The 16,940-nt window shown below is 29.8% G+C and overlaps 1 protein-coding gene across 4 annotated transcripts; it reads right to left on the bottom strand.

Annotated features, from left to right (window-relative positions):
* Positions 1-3,424: 3,424 nt before the first annotated feature.
* LOC111029639 (kelch-like protein 2) lies at positions 3,425-16,606 on the bottom strand. Of its 4 annotated transcripts, none has more exons than XM_022308734.1 (14): positions 12,098-12,203; positions 7,732-7,963; positions 7,546-7,645; positions 7,402-7,482; positions 7,230-7,334; positions 6,998-7,154; positions 6,719-6,918; positions 6,548-6,654; positions 6,441-6,477; positions 5,008-5,261; positions 4,758-4,941; positions 4,494-4,670; positions 3,924-4,399; positions 3,425-3,689 (listed from the first exon to the last, which is right to left on the bottom strand). In XM_022308734.1, exons 2-14 carry the CDS (start codon positions 7,935-7,937, stop codon positions 3,593-3,595), a joined length of 2,181 nt encoding a protein of 726 aa, XP_022164426.1. In that variant the 5' UTR covers positions 7,938-7,963; positions 12,098-12,203; the 3' UTR covers positions 3,425-3,592. The 4 variants fall into 4 exon arrangements, with proteins under 4 accessions (XP_022164426.1, XP_022164427.1, XP_022164425.1 ...); XM_022308735.1 differs by lacking the exon at positions 12,098-12,203 and adding an exon at positions 8,401-8,807; XM_022308733.1 differs by lacking the exon at positions 12,098-12,203 and adding an exon at positions 8,435-8,807.
* Positions 16,607-16,940: the final 334 nt, after the last annotated feature.

Below are 16,940 nucleotides of genomic sequence, written 5' to 3'. Positions count from 1 at the left end.
TCAGTCGGAAAGTCAGGGTTAGCGGGGGCTTCGCTGACCAGCGCCCGACGTCAGGGAGGAGCCGGTATGTCCATCTGCCTTTATCAGACCGGTCCCGCCGAGCTCTTGCCAAGCTGCAATGCCGACTATTCTCTCTTGGTTTTTCACGGTGTTCGGGACGACGTCGGTCTGGTCGTCCAGGCGAACCCGAACTCTAGCCCTTTCCGTTGCTAGCAGGTCTGCAGAGGTAAAAATACACCCACACCGCAGTGTATGAGTATGTGGTTTAATAAATTATACGCCTATTATGTAAGTTCCGCCACAAGCACCATTTTTTACTGTTAACTCCACCGGGAAAAATAAGCCGGTAAAATTAGGTTCATGGAAACAAAGCCAGGAAAAAAACGGGTAAACTCGTAAACTAGAGTGCATGTAAACTCCGCCAGTGAAGAAAATCAACTAGGTAGCAGTATGCAATTAATATAATGGGTATATTATTAAAAAACATTCATTATTTTCATAATTCATACATAAAAATTACTAATTACTTACTAGTTACCAGTGACTACTATTAAATACTCGTTATTATAATCATATTTTTTAATAATAATAAATGATAATCGTCCACATAAATAAGTAGGAGCATTTGCAGCCCCCCCCCCCACCCCCTTGGCTTTTTCATGGGTCAATTTATCATAAATTCATAACCATTATGTAGCACAGAATATTTATTCTGTGTATGTAGTATAAAATATCATAAAATAAATAATTTTTAAATTAAAAACATTTTTTGGAACGTTGAGCGCCACGGTCAACGCATAGTCGACAAATGTTATGTGAATTTTTATGGGTGTATTAACCATTGGGTCATCGGTTTTCGATTCACGGTTTCGACTTTTATAATAATGTGAATAATGAATATTTACTATTTAGTAGGATCTCGTGATTTCATTGGTATCATAGTCCGTTGATAATAAATACTAAAATACAACTAGTATTTAATACTATTTATAAACATTAATCAATGTTGGTATATTTGGATTTTGCGTAACTATTTTTAGTGTGTATTAATTATTTTTCCCGAATGACGACGACGGACGTGACGGCAACGTCGAACAACGCAGCGGTGCTATTTCCGATAATATAATATTAAGTTCAAGCTCGAAAATATATTAGTGAAATTATTGAAGTATTTAACAACCTGGATGCGAATAATTATATTCATGAGATTTTTAAAAAGGCTTAAAAATTAAAATGTTGCAAATAAGCTTGGAGAAGAAATTAAAATTCCTCGTATTGTTCCTAACCAAAAGCATCGTTCAAATCATCCAATAAATACTTCTGAAGATTATTTTAAAGTTTTCTTTTACCAACCATATGTAGATGCAATTATAGCTAAGATTATCTAATGAAAACAGTGCTGCTCATTCTTTATTAAATTTACATCCGAATAATATGAAAAAAATGCAGCATGATGAATTTAAAAACATGTTAGTAGAAATAAATAATTTTTATGCAATTGATAATTTGGTTGAGGAGTGTATGTTATGGTATAATGTGTGAAAAAATAGAAACACAAGTCATAGTTTTAATTAATTACAACTAATACTGTAAAATTAAGATTCAGTTCAAACGTTCTAACTATACACATTATTAATAATTTAATTTTTAAGTTCCCTACTTGTATGATAGAAAACACGTCAAAAACAAATAAGGTAGGTACTTCATCAGTCATCACTATTCAGATATTGAAACAAAAATTAAAAATTAACCCCCCCCCCCCCCTTTGACAATGTCCTGCGGACGCCCTTGCTCGGCTGACATTCAGTGTTGATGAGTATTTTGGCCGCCGTGCCGTAATATATAGAAAGCTGTAAGCACGTGTTATTTGTTGTAATTATAAAAACAAATATTAAATAGATATTTTTTAATGTTTCCATTTTTCTAAAATGGATTCTTAAGTGAATCAACAGAAACTACCATGGTCCATCTATGAATGAATCCCATTAAACTTGTTTAGTATTCATCAAAATAAATAGCTACGATGTAATGACACTTCAATACATTTTGAACGATGGCCTCGAGGGGGTTAAGATGTGTGTGTTACTGTTTTATAATAATGCAAAAAAAAATTGAATATTTAAATGAACAAACACAATAATATAATAATCAATTATTACAAACATGAAAAACCTGCAAATCATATTACTTGCCGGTCGCTTTAATAAAAATATGTTATAAAAAAAACTACTGATATCTCAACAAAAACACTTCGTTGAACTCCGCGTAAAAAATTGCCAAGTTGAAAAAAAATAGTCATTTATAAAACTTAAGCCTTATAAAGATGTGATATCATGAATAAATGCCAAGTAAATTACATTTAAAATACATTTATTCCATCTCAATAATTTACTTACTTTATTTGATTTATAAATTAATAATTAAGACCTTTTCACAAAACAAATTTGGTAACATTTGTAATAGAAATTTATTAGAAAGGCCAGTTATGAAAAGACATGTTAATTCGTCGAAATAAATTCTAGCAAAGTGAATAAATTATTGCGATAGAATAATTGTATTTTTAATTTAATTTACTTGGCATTTATTCATGATATCACATCTTTATAATGCTAAAGTTTTATAATAAATGACAATAAAATGTGTACCTACTTCAAATACTTATAAAAGATGAAATTCACTTTCCTGTCACTTTTTTCTTTTGTTTAAGGTAGAAAAACATGAGGAATCTTGTTTTAAATTTTTAAACTTTGACCAAGCAGAAAACTTTTTATCATTATTTATAGAAAAAAAAATTGAAAATTTTAAGTTAAAAATAGTCAAAATATTTTGAGAAAATGTATAGTATGTCAAGTTATTTGATTTTGAGTTACTATAAAAAACCTAAATGGATTTTGCAAAAACTGGTAATGCATATTACATATAACATTTTTTGAGTTTTTTCTCAAGCTTTTGAAAAAAAAAAAAAACTGAGGAATTTTCTATTTTGACCTTTTAAGAGTATCAACTTGATCTACCAGAAACCACCCGTAAAGTTGAAAATCAAATAATATCTTTGATAATTTTTCGTGTATACTGACTCGAAAAAAAACATATTATAAAATCAATAAAAGTACATTCATTGCTCAGCTCAGAATTAAAAACCTATCAATTCCATCCAAGTCCCCTTACCAATTCTACACCACTCTTAGATCTCTAATCAGGTGTTCCCACCCTGCTTTGTGGTTACAAATTAGACCCCCCTAAAGGCCGGAATGTTTTGGTCAAACAATCAAAACCAATTTATTCAAATTACTTATTCAAATTTTAGTTAAAGTTCTTAGTCCATATGAAAAACAATCTCAAGGTTAGGTTTTTATGCATGTCTGTTTACTAAATATTTTTTCTTCTAATTATTTGTATATTTGTCATTTTTTTAGACCAAAAATCTAAAAAACTAAATAAAATATTTATTATAATAGCAAGTGAATATTATGTAATTAACATTATACAACAGAAAAATAACCAAAACAACTATATACACAATGTCAACATCATGACATCTAAAGTAGCACTCTTTGTGTTTTGTATAAAACTCATTTATATCAAATTATACTCATTCATTTATGAAAGCTAGAGTTGGAATATAAGATCTCATGTGTGAAAAACTTGAAGCAGCTTTAATATAATCCCAGCCATTTTCTTCTAAACATCTATAAAAAATAGATTAATAAATAAAATATTAAAAACACAATAAAGTTATCTAGTGGGCGAAACAATTTTGAAGGTGCGTTTGATATTGTTATAAAATTGTAAATATAAGATAAAGAATTTAAGACATTTCTCATTCTTTTCAAATCATAGTTAACAAATACTTCAATATTTCAAACAATACTCCCACTTTCAATATTGTGATAAACAAGAATGAAATATAAGTCATGTCTTACTTTTCAGCCCATTCTTTATTCATCCCAGACTCATTTGAGAAACTCTTTATCATAGTCAACTTATCGGGATTGGCATACTTAATCGAATTTACAGGCACTTCAGTCGACAATTGATCTATAGTAGGAAATTTAGTTGTTGAAACAGTTGTTGTGTTGGGCATAGAAAATGAGGCAGTTGATTGCTGTGGCAAGTCTGGTTGGAAATTTACTGTTGCTGAAGGCGCTATTTGGTGGATCTGTGAAGTAGATGTCTGCATGCCTTCTTGGTAAGAAGGCCGCTGTGGATTTATAGGAGTCATCACTGGTAAAGACCGATCAAATGAAAATGTGGGTTGTTGCTGATAAGATGATGATGACTCTATTCCATCTGTATCCTCTATAAACATTGTTATATTTTGGTTACTACTGCCATTTAAATTATTCCTTTTTAATGAAACTGGTTTTGGTTTAAAAACATGGAGTCGTTTTGAAGTCTCCTAAAATACAAAATATTTCTATAGAAACATAATATACTATATATACTAACTATTCTATAACTAAAAGATGAAAAAAAAACAAACATTCACTTACTATTAATAAATCTTCATTGATTGTGGTAATAAAAAACATATCGCTAATTATACTCAAACCACTTCCAACTGGCACTATACAGAATATTCTGCAAAATGATCGACATATTTTCCTACAGTTGGTTTCTTTAAAGCCTTCAGCAAACACACCATTTAGGACAATCTGAACCATTGAAGTCTAAAAAAAAAATTTTGAAAATATCTGTTTAAAGGACCATGTGTGTATATATTATTAAAATAAAATAAAATAAAATATGATACCCACAGTTGCCAATGGAACATCAACTATGAATGAGCCATGATCATGCTTGGTTTTAGGTAACTTGTCTAAAAAGTGCATTATATTTTCCCTGCCTCTATGTAACAAACGATGTTTGATTTCATTTTTTTGATCAGATTTCAAAAAATTTCTACTTTCAGGTAGGTACTTTGACAAACTACCTTTATTCCTAAAATTAAACACAATTACAATTAGTTAACTGAATTTTGTTTGTTAGGTATATTATATAACCTACTTTTTAGGTATAAAACAACTGGATAATGTAAATATGGCATTTTCACTGTAAGCTTCCGAAACCATTTGTCTAGACACTTCGTTATCGTATCGTTCATAATATTTGGAGAGAAATGATTCTACTAAAGTCATTACTGGATTTGGCAGTTCAGGATTATGGCCTTCTGGTATTGGATAACAATTCCCTAAGTTAATTGGCATTTTAAACTTGAATCCAACAATCGAACTGTACAGAGATGGCAGATCTGAGTTATCCTGAGAACAATTAAACAGCGTCACCCTACATTTTCAACAGTGAACATTGGCACAACTTAATAAATATAAATATAATTTAAAACGTGGAAAGTTTGTTCATTAAATATTTTTTTTTCTTGTTTTAAGTACTACACGCTTAAGGCCGGTTTACACTTATCAAAGTAGCCATGTCCATGAACTACAAATTAGTGGCATGGATTCTACTTTGATAATATAAACACACCACGCGTACGTGTGACAAACTCGTACAAGTCGTGTTGTCTGATCCGTGCCAGAACGGACATGTATCAAAATTCTCGTACCTGGGGAGAACATTTTATTATTTTATATTTTACTTGGACAGAGAAAATTTGACAGTGTAAACACTGACGTCAGTGCTCGAATTAAAGTTACACTGATCTGTGGTTCACGGACGTGGCTACTTTGATAAGTTTTTGATAAGTGTAAACGGGTCTTTATGTTGGGTAAGATAATAAATAAAAGCTATAAACATTTTTTTTAATGCTATCAAGTTATAATATTTATTATAATTGTAGTTACAACAAACATCCATCATCCAAAAAACATAAGGAACAACTCAGTATTTTGTTTAAAAATTAAAAGCATAAATAAAACATTAAAATATATCAGTATTTGCCAATAAAACTACAATTACACATATATAAAATACATGCTAGTATAATTATAATAAATAATGTGTTTAAGAATTACACTTAATCAAACACCAATTACATCACAATGTGAAAAATTTTTTTCTAATATAACTGAATTAAACTTATGTTTGTCATAGCCATGGCAATTCATGATGTAATTTTAATTTGAAATTTAAACCAGGTATGTTGTACTTACTTTTAGAGTTTGAGTTGTAGACACCATGCCTTAGATCGGTGGAGTATCCACTTTTATTTTTATTTTTTTTGGGGAGGGGGGGTGGTTAAAATTTTTTTTGACAAATTGTATTTAAAAACAATTTATTAATGAAAATGTTGTTATAATTTAACAATTTTTGGGGGTGGTTACAACCCACTCACTTCTCCTCTCCAGAATGTATCACTACTTAGAATACACACCAATAATAATCATAATACTGTTAAGCTAGTATGACAAAAACATTGGTCTTGAGGTTCCTTGCTAACACTTAGTGTGCAAGTAGAATAAGATACAATAGATAACACTTACCAACTTGTTTAGCATAGGAAAAACTTTTTGTACATCCCTAGAATATGGATAGTATAAATATATGTTAAGTGGTGTTAAGACTGAAGCATAAAAAAAAATATGCATACCGTCTGTAGCCCTCCTTATTCTTTGTAACACACATGGGATTTCTGGACAAGTTCAGCACTTCAATAGTGTAACCTGAGAGACACTTAAGTTCTTTTAAATCAGACAACTGCAATAAAAATTATTTTAGCATATTGATCTTATAAAAAAAAAAAAAATAAAGAACACTTTACTTTGTTGCCAGCCAAATTCAACACTTTCAGTTCAGGGAACAACCTACGTATCCATTTGAGACTTTCACCTAGATAAATGTGATTGTTTTCAAGACTCAAGCCGTACAAGTCATGCTTGGTATGTTGAGCAACCATGTTAAGTGCGGCCAAGAGAACTGCTGGTCGATTTAATGATATAAACAGATGATTATTGGTAAAAACTAAAACAAAAATAAAAATGTTTTTCCATATTTCTTTTAAGACTATTAATGACTTAATGTAAAATAAACGTTTACTTACGTGGACATGCATAAAATTTTGACAAATCCAAGCTCTTGTTACTAGGATTGTAACGAGTCTCCATGGCCTCCATCATTTTCTCTTTTGCTTCACTAGATACTGGTGTGAATAATATAGGACCACGTGGAGGCAAATATAATGACACTTTTATAGTTAACTAAACATAAATATTAATGTTAAAATAAATTTAAAAACTCTTTCACATTACTACAACTGAACAATTTCAACTTACTTTTCGATCATTTCTCTGTATTATCTTATAACTAGCGTTGTGCAATGCTTTAGCAACTTCACTATCATCAACAAGAAATCTTAATGCATTATCAAAATATTGTTTCTGTAAGATAAATATTGATTATTTTAATGTATTCTAAAAGTATACAAATAGCAAAGAAATAGCATACATTATATGGATAAAATACAACCGGTGTGATATAAGTTTGTATTATTTTTAAAACTTCATCACTATCTTCAACATCTGGCACCTTAAAAACCAGAATAATTATAATTTAAACATGTGCCATAGGCAACTAAAGATTAGAACTTACAAATACTGAATACCATCCAGTGCTACTTTCTTTTAAAGACCAAGATAAGTTTTTGTATTTACCATGACCACCATAACGATGATTTCTTTCAGGAAAAGATCTATTAAATATTCACATTCATAGGTATATTATTTGATGTTAGAAATAGTAACAACTAACAAAAATTATTATATAATATATAAATACCGTCGACCAGTGTGATATCTAGGTGGTCCATTTCGATTTGAAAATTTATTTTTCAGTTGATCATGGACCAAGTCATTTTTACCATTCCAACTCTTACGAAAATGATTATCTCCACGATCATTTGGTTTAAATATCATCTTTTTATTAAAACCATAACGATCAGAGTATCCACCATCTCCTCGACTAGTGCTAGGTCTTAGAGACATTGATGTTCTATCATAATGTTCACTATCTAAAATTTAAAATTTTGTATATTATCAGAGTTGGAAAATAATGTGATCACGAATCAGATGAACACATTGGTTTTTGTGTTGGATATGAATGCGTTCAATTTTCAATAAATGAATTTCAACATTAACATGTAAAGTAACTTTTTTTGAGAACAAAAACGTTTTTGGTTTGTTCATTGGCAACATAAATTTCTTAGATAAAATGTATAATTTATAACTGATATTTTAAACTACACTTTGAAGTAGAAAATTTCACTGAATTTTTTTCAAAGAAATAATTTCAATGTTTCCGTAAAATGGTTTTCATTAATTTGTTGTTTGAACTTTTGAAGTATAGTTTAAGATAACAAACCAATGTTATGAAATATATTTGGTGGGTCGTACAAAACTGAGTATTTCTATTATTTATTTGTAACATTTATTAAAATCAAATTAGTACCTATAAAACATCTGAAGATTTGTAGAAAAATTACCTGCAAATAGCACCAGACCACCTTTATTTTGAAAAACTTACGCAGTTAGATACACTGAAAACTATGGTGAAGTTAGAATTTGGAAGTCGAACTTGGTTTCGACTGTTTCGAAGTTGTAGCCTATGAAAGTTTATCATTCGTCGCGGTGATCGCGTCTTAAATGGTCGATGAGCGGCGCATAAGTGATAACACACGGTCGATACTCGATAGTCGATAGTAGACAGGTTATAATAAATTAATATCCACGATCATGAGAAACTTTATTAAGTTTATTTAGTTCTATAGAATCGTGGTAATAACTAATATTATAGTAGTTTATATACTTAGGTCGGGAGATGAGGATAACTACTCTTTGGACAGACGTTGCCAGTCAAGTATAATAAGAAGTCGCTGACTACACCTGCCGGCTACCGGATCCGATCGCTAGACCCTAGTGGTCTCTATCCAGTTAACACAAATGCACTCGTTCCGGTCGGTCACAGGGCCGCGTGAATGTGCACTGTACCTACCCAGTTTTATATCTAATCGGATCAATATTAGGATCAGTCGAATTAAAATCCAGACTGCCGTTTCCGTCCTAGCCGTCAAGAAACCGAAACGCGTAGAGTGAAACTGAAAACAAATGAAACGAATACGCACTACTCCAATATAATCATCATGTTTGAGATGTCGGTCCTACTTATGAATATATTTTATTCAGAATCGATAAAATAACACATTTTTTTGTCAAGGGGATTAAAAGTGGCGATTTTATATGTGGAACATAGGAACTTGGACAGTTGGACGTGTATTCATTCCAACGTACCGATTGTCGATTGATCTAGTGAAGCCATGAGAATTCTAAAAACAGATTTAAATGTGATATCGTGTTAACTGTTTACTTGAAATAGTTGAAATCGACTTTCCCACATTTTTGATTTTATCCCTCTAAATTCCAAAAACAAAATCGTATAAAAAACGAAATGGAATATTTGAATTTTACTGTAAAAGTTAAAATCAAAAAATTAAAAAGCTGGAAAAGTCGATCAAGTCAAGTAAACATGACAACAAATTCAAATCTGTTTTTTGATTACTCATCGCTTCCCTATATCAATCGAATTGAAAACCCGTCTAAATTCTTATAATATTATGTTCTACTTGTGCTAGACAAATATAGAAAATCACCGCTTCCAATCTCCTTAAGGTACCTAGTCACGTACTAAGGTACCTGAGGGATGCCGAGTGGCACATATATTTCAATATTGAGATTGAATGCTAACAGTAAGCACGCGCTAGTGGAAGATATTAGGTTGGCCAAATTCTTGTTAGGCCGAGCTTTACGAGAACTCCACCACCGCCCAAACCCCATAAAACCATCGATTTCTAGTTTCTACGATATTATGCTCACTTTGATGGACATTATGAAACCTGCCATTACGTCTTGGTGGTCTGTCAGTCATCGCGTCCAGTAGACAGTACGTCGTCTGAACAATACCAAATACTATAAATGAAAGTTTCAGACAATACGCACAAGAGTCAGAAAACAGTACAACACAATTAAACTGTTAAAGAAATGGGACATCGGGATAATATGATGAGCCGATGAGGTGACTCCCCCAACCGTTGACGAGTATATAAAAAATATGGTTGTCGCCCAACCACGGATATCCACAATTACCATAGACATAAATACATAATTTAATTGTATTCTGACTATTTCACACTACGTAGAGTTGCCACACTTTAAATGTTCATTATCATGCATTGATTATAAAATATACGATTGATTGCTCATTAGTAGCTCAAACACGCTGCGCAAAAATGGAATTTTCCGTTGAAAAGCACTTTTCGGCTTTCGATGCTATACTGCTATAAAGTATCATAGTGGCTGGGTTGTTAGATGTCAATTGTCGAACACATAAAAATATAATAAACTATAATTTATTATGACGATTATGTCGACGTTGTAACGTTGTTAGGTATAGCTTCATAGACCCATAATAAACTTGTTCAAATAGGTATAGTATAGACTGATAAACATGTTGAATAAATAGTACCTACCTACTTGAAATTTGAAGGAAAATCGATAAAACTAGAATACTAGTCAAAATTAGAATGTACTATAAGTGTAACAGATTTCAAGTAAACTACAATATTATGTAATAGGTAAGAAAATATATCTGAGTATGTAGCTTTCAATATTTAAACTTAGTAGGTATAGGTATAATAGGTATACGTTCATACGTTATAGTTATGACCTGCTCTAAATAATATCGTGATCGTGAATCGTGATGATACGAAAAATATTCCAATAGTTAAATTAAACGTTTTTGACCAATTTTTTATGCAAACATTTAATAATATAAATATATAAAATATATTATTAATATTAAGATTTTTTTTTCTATAATAACATTGTAATTCAAAAATATTTGGAAGGTTTTTAACTTTTAAGGGAGTATATTATTATACTTTACTATACCTACACAATAAAATTTTTAATTTTAGAAATTTTAGATGCTTTTAATAGCTGAAAGCAACTGTCCATTGCTCATCTTGCATAGGTACCTAACTAATTGTTGCAGCACTAGAAATATGGCACCATGGTACCCTTGAGTAATGGGCTTTCTCATTTCTTATAATTTTATAAAAAACAACTTAATTTCTATATTGTGGGTATAGAACTTAAAATTCACAGTTTTAATTAATCTGTTAGTTTAAGTAGGTAATAAATATCTATTATTCTAGTACCCACATAATTTGGAATGTGATGTACTTTGTATTAATATTTAATACCTACCATACACAATACAATATGCCTGATAGGTACCTATGTAGATTATAGGTACATTATTAATATTTAATTGCTTATTAGTACTTTCAACCCTTATCTTCATTTATAATAACTTGTGAGTTTCTTAATGGATTATTCAGAATATTTGTATGAGTTCTTAGTGTTCTTATACTCCTTATGAACTTAAAATGTATTTACTGCACAATAAATATAATAGTTTATCAATTAACCATATTTTAAGGCCCAAACAGGTTTCAGTAACAAATTTTTGATTTTAGTAACTAAGTATTATACTCTTATGTGAAATTAGGTTAGAAACATATGATGGGAAAATAGTTTTTGGACATCAATTTGATCTAATTTTCCATAATCCTGTTCAATGTATGCATGTTCCAAAGAAAGCAATACAGATCATGTTAATATAAAAGAGTTAGGTGTATTCTGGCAAAATCATGGCCATTGAAAGAAATATACAGGTATTCTATATATAATGTATATATATTTGTATCTCTTCTATTATTAATTCTATTTTGTAGTTGGTGCATTAAATAGTTGTATAAATGCTGCAAGTTATGCTAATATATGTATTAAATACAAGGTATAGGTTGGTATTATATCAAATTATAATTGTTATGGTTATAATAATAATATTTATTTGAATAGTGCAAAGGTTTTTAACTTCAATACTGATCAAAATAAATGGCATCTAATATGTCTAGTAAGAGAAGTCATTTTAGTGTTCACCTATATCTTTAGTGACTTATAAATTGTGCAGGATTGCTTTGACTTGGTAATGTTATTAATAAACCATATTTTATTTTTACTTATTTATGTATTTGTTATATTTATGACATTTAAGCATTTCAACAGCAGAAATAAAAACACAATACCTATGCTAAGTGGTTCTGAAAAGTGGTGGCTTATCGATGACTATTCCACCAAAAATATCTCCGGCAATTTTTGATAATGTTTTCATGGACCAGGTATTACTTTTTGGGTTGTATATTTCTAAAGAATCCAAATGAGTGAATTCGTGGCTTCCATCAATAACATACAATAAACCATGTAATGTGAATACTCCTATATTAAAAATTTAATTTAAATTTAATACAGTTTTACAAAGATTTTAATACAAAAAAATAATATTGGTAGTCACCAGGATTGAATCGGCATAAGTGCATATCAGCAATGGAGGTCCAAACACCAGCACTTTCACTATAGACTTCAACACTTCTTAGATACTTTTGTCCATCATGACCACCGATAGCATACATTTCATCGTTTAAGACTCCTATCCCAGGACCAAAGCGACGTACAGACATTTCTGAACCTAGTGTCCATGTGTCAACACTGGGATCATAACATTCAATTGATTTCAAAGCCGATGAACCGTCATAACCACCCACCTACACAATTTAATTATATATAATATAACAAATTTATAACAAAAAAATGTAATTATTAACTGCATATAGAAGATTATTGAGTACTCCAACACCCGCATCACTTCTCATAGTAAACATACTAGATACCATTCGCCATTCTTGAATATTAACATCAAAAACCTCTACACTATTTAAAATACCAGTATCATCCGATCCTCCAACCTAGGTAGTAATTAATATAATACAAATTATTGATAATAAAGTAATATGCTGGTAATACTTACAGCATACAAGCAATCGTCAATTACACCAACTCCTAAACATTCTCGACTAACTAACATGTCATCCAAAGATACCCAGCATGGTGATTCTGATGACAAATCAAGCATTTCAACAGCTCTTGATCCACATTCATCACCCAAAGCAATTACAAAATGATCTTTTATTAAAGCAAGAACACTTAAAGAATACTCTTTACTCATTTTAAGTGGAGTTTGCAATAAGTTGGTTGTTGGGTCATACCAGTTTGTGCAATACTTTTTCAATGTTAATGAAAAACATAACAATAGAACTACCTGATGGAATTGTAAAGATAATTGTAAAGATAAATTAATGAAAACAGAATCATACTTTATGTCCAGAAAGTCTTGGTGTACTACATATTGTTTGTGGAGAGGTAATAAGCTGTTGTGCCTTAAGTGTATGGAAATCTAAAGCTTCAATTACTAACTGTTTACCTAAAAATATTACAATTATATTAAAAGATTAAACTTAAGACTAAGAAATACCTATGAAATACATACACTTAAGACTATTTTTAAGAAGAGGTTCCACAGCTTCTTTTTTTGATATGTATTCGTAGGATGCTAATGGCAAGCGTATGTGTTCTATTGATTTAGGTAAACTATCATATCTACAACCTAATGCATGCTTCATCCAATTCATAACACATTCAAATACCTACAAAAAATAAAAACGGTTAAATTAAAATGTACAAGTAGGTAATAAAATGTAGTTATATTAGGTATAAGATCAGTGGCTCAAATTTTTTTGCTTGGACTTACATACGTAATACTTATTTGGTGTACCACCAACTAAAATTTTTTTTTTTTCACTCAAAAATTCAAAAAATATTTTTGGGAACCTTTTTTAAAATACTGTTATCTATCTCAGATTCTTTTAGATTAGTCATTACTCAAATCATATACAAGACCTTAGAAATATAGCCTAGTGTTCTACAACCTTGCTTTTAACATATTCAATCAACTATCAAAAACTATTAATTTGTTATGCAAGTATTAAAATAATCATTATTCATTAGTTCATTACCAACATATTTTTTTTTCTGTCATTCGAATAAACTTTTTAAATTTGTTTCAATCCTTCACTGTATAGATTTTGACTATGTTTTTATAATATATAAGTTAATAATTCTATCAATACAATTAAAATTCAGGTATCAATTTTAGATTGCTTACTTTTTCTTCAAATGCACCAGTAAAGTAATTACAAGATATTAACTTAATCACTTCTTCGGGAGATAAAGATAGAAACTCTTCATACTTAACAACTTCTCTGAAAATAATAATCATAATTTATATAATTTACTGACAAATTTGTACTAATATAAATTTAAATTAATTAGAAAATTTAGTTAAATATTGTACAAAAAATGTTTTTTTATGAAGTCTTCAGAACTTGACAATAATTCCATACAGTTATGGATATCAGCAAATGATCTAATACCAAGGCAATTTGTAGGATCCAGTAATTTTTGTAAAAACTCAACACATACATCTTTTACATAGTCCAATTTTAAGAGATCTGCAGCTGGTAACAAAACCTTGAGAAATAAAAAAAAATTCATCAGGGTAGCCGATTTATCAACATTTACTGTGGTCTGGGAAAATGTGTGTTACCTATTATTGCATCATATAAATTATAAATGATTGAATATCTTTTAAAGCATAAAAATATGTTTATAGTTGAACAATTATGAAAAATAACAAGCCACATTTACTTCGTTTACAATGAAATTGTATGTGATTTTTGATTAGTAAGTAGTTTGGATCAAGCTTGGGTAGTATAAATGAATAACAAATGAAATATTTATTTATACCTGTACATTTTGTTTGGTAACTATGATTTCGCCCGTGTAAATATAGTCTACCAATAGTTGTAATGCTGTAGAATCTAAGTATCTTATATCAAAAATAATTGTATTGCTTTCATCTATGCTAGTGAACATGGCATGGAAATATGGACTGGCAGAAACTAAAACAACCCTATGCCCAATTACCATTTTACCATCGTCTGTTCGTAATTTTATTTCACATAAAACATCATCTCTAAAACAAAAATGTATCACAAGTATTTATTTTGCTAACATTTATAATTTTTCATAACTTACTTGCGTAAAGATTGTAGAACCTCAAATACTCTAACCATGTGAGATTTATTTATATAGTTTGTTGGTTCACATACATTGGATTTCATAAATTGTATTTTATTACATTCACATGATGATTTCTGTATGACATCCATCTCTTTTATCTCACCTTTCAAAATACCTATGATAAAAATGGAGTAGGTATAATTTTTATGTACATATTTATTATTTATTGTGGTCTATGTGTATGGTATTAGCTTATTGTATACAAGTCCCGAATAAACTACATGCCTACATAGTAACATCAAGTTATCAAGCTATTTTAGTAAGAATGTTCAGCCTATGTAACATGGCTTTTTAGTTTTAATTTCTATTCATTCCAATACCTACTTTATTGTGAATATCATACTTTTAATTAACAGGTATCTACTTGATTGTTTTCAAGTTGATTTATTGAATATTATTAGTCCAGAACTACTCAGCTGTAACACTGAAAATCAAATGTTCAAAACTTTAAGCTACCAGTGCTATTAAAATATATAAGCACCAAAGATTGGTAAAAAATGCATAGGTGACACTAAGGTCAGGTCAGTCAGGCTGACTGGATAACATACTGTCTTAATACAATTTAAAATTGGTATCAAAAACTTATTTTATACCTAATTAGATTTTTTTACGTATTTATCATTTGGCCTGTTCAAAAAAAATTGTCTAGTTTGGTTTATGCAAAAATGTATCTATGACACATTTATACAATTTGTTTGATTTTAATATGATCGAAATATTATTTAAATGTGATGGTTATGTGTCATAGATACCTATTATGTAAATAAGTATAAATGAAGTACATATAGCCATATAGGCAACTAACTGAATTCAATCTATTTCAATAGATACCGATTTCATGTAGATGGTTCACTTCAAATTAGTGACAGTACCTGTAATTAGTGACTAGTAGATCCAATTAGTGGTTATTCCGGTAGAATTGATTTACCTAAAATGTTAAGAATTAAGACTTGTTATTTATTCAATAGTATATAAAATTTAAATAATACAATACCTATGTGACGTTGAATGTTGATGCACAATGACTAGTATGGGCAGTGATTCTAGGAGACATTTGACTAGTAACAAATGTAATGAATATTCACAGACTAGATAAAATATTTGTTTAGAGATTGTAAAAAAAATTCTAAATGTAGAATGTTCACTGTTATATAGGTCTTTGGTTGATATGAATACCGTATAAATAAGTCTAATTGTATAGGTAAGTAGAAATATAGAATTATAGTAAAAACATTAAACTAAGATTTTTTACTGACGTGGTCTGTGAAGAAAAAAATTATTACTGTCCAGCCAAGTGACAAAATACCACACAGTTGTAGACTGTGGTAAACATGTAAACAGTATAGGTTTAAATCAGTTTAATTAATAATATAATAGTAATAATATGATCAATGTTTATTAATAGATTAAAGTATTATCTATAGCTGTGAAATATGAATGCCCGTGATCCATCACGTTCCATCACGTTTTAAAATTTTTTTTTTATGTTTTTGAAGAAATATATTCTATGATAAAACATAAAACCGCAGACAGCGAGATTAGAGTTAGATAAATTTAGAATAGAATTTAGACATATGGTGGTAGTACAAGCATAATATTATTAAGTATAGCATTGTCACATACTCACATAATGTAATACCTAGTAATAATATTGGTATTGTTTATCTCGATGAACACAGTCCACAGACGTAGATAATAAACTATTCAGGACTAGTAAATATATAAATAATATTATATGAATTTAATGATAAATATTGTTTAATTTTTACATGTGAATGATAAAAATACAGACACTTTTTTTTTGTTCATGGTTATTAGCCGGTTTTTACTTTGGAAGGGGGTATTGTTGATTCGGAATACGTGTATACCTATTACCTAATGTGCGGCAAGAAT

The sequence above is a fragment of the Myzus persicae genome, unplaced genomic scaffold, assembly GCF_001856785.1.
Source record: "Myzus persicae strain clone G006 unplaced genomic scaffold, MPER_G0061.0, whole genome shotgun sequence".
In the NCBI taxonomy this organism is placed as follows: domain Eukaryota; kingdom Metazoa; phylum Arthropoda; class Insecta; order Hemiptera; family Aphididae; genus Myzus; species Myzus persicae.
The sequence above is the reverse complement of the archived record's forward strand: the minus strand, read 5'-3'. Positions and strand labels throughout refer to the sequence as shown.

Coding starts and splice junctions, on each gene's coding strand:
- LOC111029639 (XM_022308734.1), bottom strand. CDS start 7,937: ATGTCTCTAAGACCTAGCACTAGTCGAGGAGATGGTGGATACTCTGAT. Junction 6,655..6,718: donor TGAATTTGGCTGGCAACAAA/GTAAAGTGTTCT, acceptor TTTTTATTGCAG/TTGTCTGATTTAAAAGAACT. Junction 5,262..6,440: donor TTCCTATGCTAAACAAGTTG/GTAAGTGTTATC, acceptor AATTGTTCTCAG/GATAACTCAGATCTGCCATC.